Raw genomic sequence first — 2,417 nt, forward strand, 5'->3', positions numbered from 1 at the left:
AGTTAGAAAAAGTAACATTACATTACATTGTCAGATTTGCGATTGATCAACAGCAGTAGAGTATATATATGTCATAATTAACCCAAAATGTAAGATGAGGACCGAGCTCTGCATGTTTTTATATAAGAGGTGACGCTGAAACCACTGATTTGTACGATTCCAAACTGGTTTTCAGCAGGTTCCTGTTCTGCAGAAACATAAAACCTGGTCACAGCACGTCAGGACAGACATTAGGAACCTGAACCTGAACCTAATGCCTATAAAACACTGCCCCTACTTTACAATATCATGTTAATACATTATTACAAAACCCAAAAGATATGCGTATCCACTAAAAAGACTGGATGAAAGGAGTTGATTCACGTGTTTGTGTGTCCCTCACCTCGTCCTGCCAGGGAATGGAGACGCTGCCCGTGGACACTTTGCTGTAGAAGGACTCGTCTTTCGGCTCCAGCTCCACGCCTTTCACGGTGGAGAACTGCTCGATGTCCAGCACGTCTTTACAGTAGATGGCCTGCGGCTGCGAACGCACAACCACACAAAAACCGCTAGCTTCACTTCCACATCTGCATTTCAGGTGCTCAGAGAAACCTCTGAAGCATGATACGCGATACGCGATACACGAAGCGCAGCGCTGGTAAACGTCGCCAAGGTGGCAAGGAAACTATTTCCCCTTGCTAGGTAACGACAAAAATCTGGTAAGGATGCCTCCTGGGCGGGTCCCTAGGGAGGTGGTCCAGGCACGTCCAGCTGGCAGGAGGCCTTGAGGAAGACCTAGGACTAGGTGGAGGGACGTCCAGCTGGCAGGAGGCCTTGACAAAGACCCAGGACTAGGTGGAGGGACGTCCAGCTGGGATGAGCCCTCGTGGAAACCCGGGACTAGGTGGAGGGACGTCCAGACTGGGAGTAGGCCTCGTGAAGACCCGGACTAGGTGGAGGGACGTCCAGCTGGGAGGAAGCCTTGACAAAGACCCAGGACTAGGTGGAAGGACGTCCAGCTGGGAGGAGGCCTCGGGAAGACCCGACTAGTGGAGGGACGTCCAGCTGGGAGGAGCCCGGAGACCCAGACTAGTGGAGGGACGTCCGAGACCCAGGACTAGGTGGGGGACGTCCAGCTGGAAGGAAGCCTTGACAAAGACCCAGACTAGTTGGAGGACGTCCAGCTGGGAGGAGGCCTTGGGGAAGACCCAGGACTAGGTGGAGGGACGTCCGGAAGACCCAGGACTAGTGGAGGCCGTCCAGACTGGGAGGAGGCCTCGGGGAAGACCCAGGACTAGGTTGAGGACGTCCGGAAGACCCAGTACTACGTGGAGGGACGTCCAGCTGGGAGGAGGCCTCGGGGAAGACCCAGGACTAGGTGGAGGGATTATATCTCCAATCTGGCCTGGGAACGCATCGGGATCCCCCAGTCGGAGCTGGTTGATGTGGCTCGGGAAAGGGAAGCCGGGTTACCAGATAAGCGGATGAAAATGGATGGATGGATGGAGGGATGGAGGGATGAAGGGATGGATGGAGGGATGGATGGAGGTAGTGATGGTCAAACGAAGCTTTGTGAACCAGTGTTTTTATTTTCTGAGCCCACTAGATGGCGCTCTCTGTTCAACAAAGGGTGGAGAATACACTGAATTGCAACGCCTTTGGCCTTTCTCTTAAAACCAAGAGCGCCACCTAGTGGGCTCAGAAAACAAAGACACTGGTTCACAAAGCTTCATTTGGCCCTATCGCTAGATGGAGGTAACGACATGCTGTTAATTCATAGGTTGCACTTTGGAAGGCTGAGTGGCAACTAGGTCAAAGTTGAAAAAAATTCAACTTCAAATCCGAGCGGCAAATCCGGGCGGTGCGCGACGCCAGGTGTAGTGCAGCCTAATGTCAGGAAAGGACTGGAAAAGAAAAACAAAAATCCCTGAGGTGTAGTCTATATCGACGACGTTTCCAGGATTGCTCTGCTGAAGCCCATCCTGGCATCCAGACCCTCCACCACAGCGCTGTGGAGGAGGGTCTGGCATAGCGAGACTAACACTTCCTGGACCTCCAGCTGTACCGGTCACACATGGCAGATACAACGGATCTGCATTCTGTCATCAATGACGATATGATGATATATACATATCTATAGTCCCTTCTAACTGAGTGAGAAGAATGTGAGGATGCGAGGATGTAGGACAGAAATCTTCTTTAACCCGTTTGTGCCGGATGCTTCGCGCCGACACATCACATCTACCGCCGGTTACTGCGTTGCGCAACTCTGAACCTCCTGCCGGCTGCTGCGTGGCGCAAAGGATCATCCAGCGCTTCTTCATCATCATCATCATCATCATCATCATCATCATCATCATCATCATCATCTACCACATCCTCCCTCCCAAACTCCTCCCTATCTTCCAACTCGCTGTCTAACTCCTCCTCTGTCGGAG

General features: G+C 52.3%; 1 protein-coding gene across 1 annotated transcript in view; it reads right to left on the minus strand.

Annotated features, from left to right (window-relative positions):
- Window positions 1-2,417, minus strand: part of grk6 (G protein-coupled receptor kinase 6) — a gene marked incomplete at its 3' end in the record, with an annotated part of 106,977 nt that overhangs the window by 2,111 nt on the left and 102,449 nt on the right. The window contains 1 exon segment of the mRNA XM_032534618.1: window positions 383-520. Within this exon segment, the coding sequence (XP_032390509.1) occupies window positions 383-520 (138 nt within the window).

The sequence above is a fragment of the Etheostoma spectabile genome, chromosome 13, assembly GCF_008692095.1.
Source record: "Etheostoma spectabile isolate EspeVRDwgs_2016 chromosome 13, UIUC_Espe_1.0, whole genome shotgun sequence".
Taxonomy (NCBI): Eukaryota; Metazoa; Chordata; class Actinopteri; order Perciformes; family Percidae; genus Etheostoma; species Etheostoma spectabile.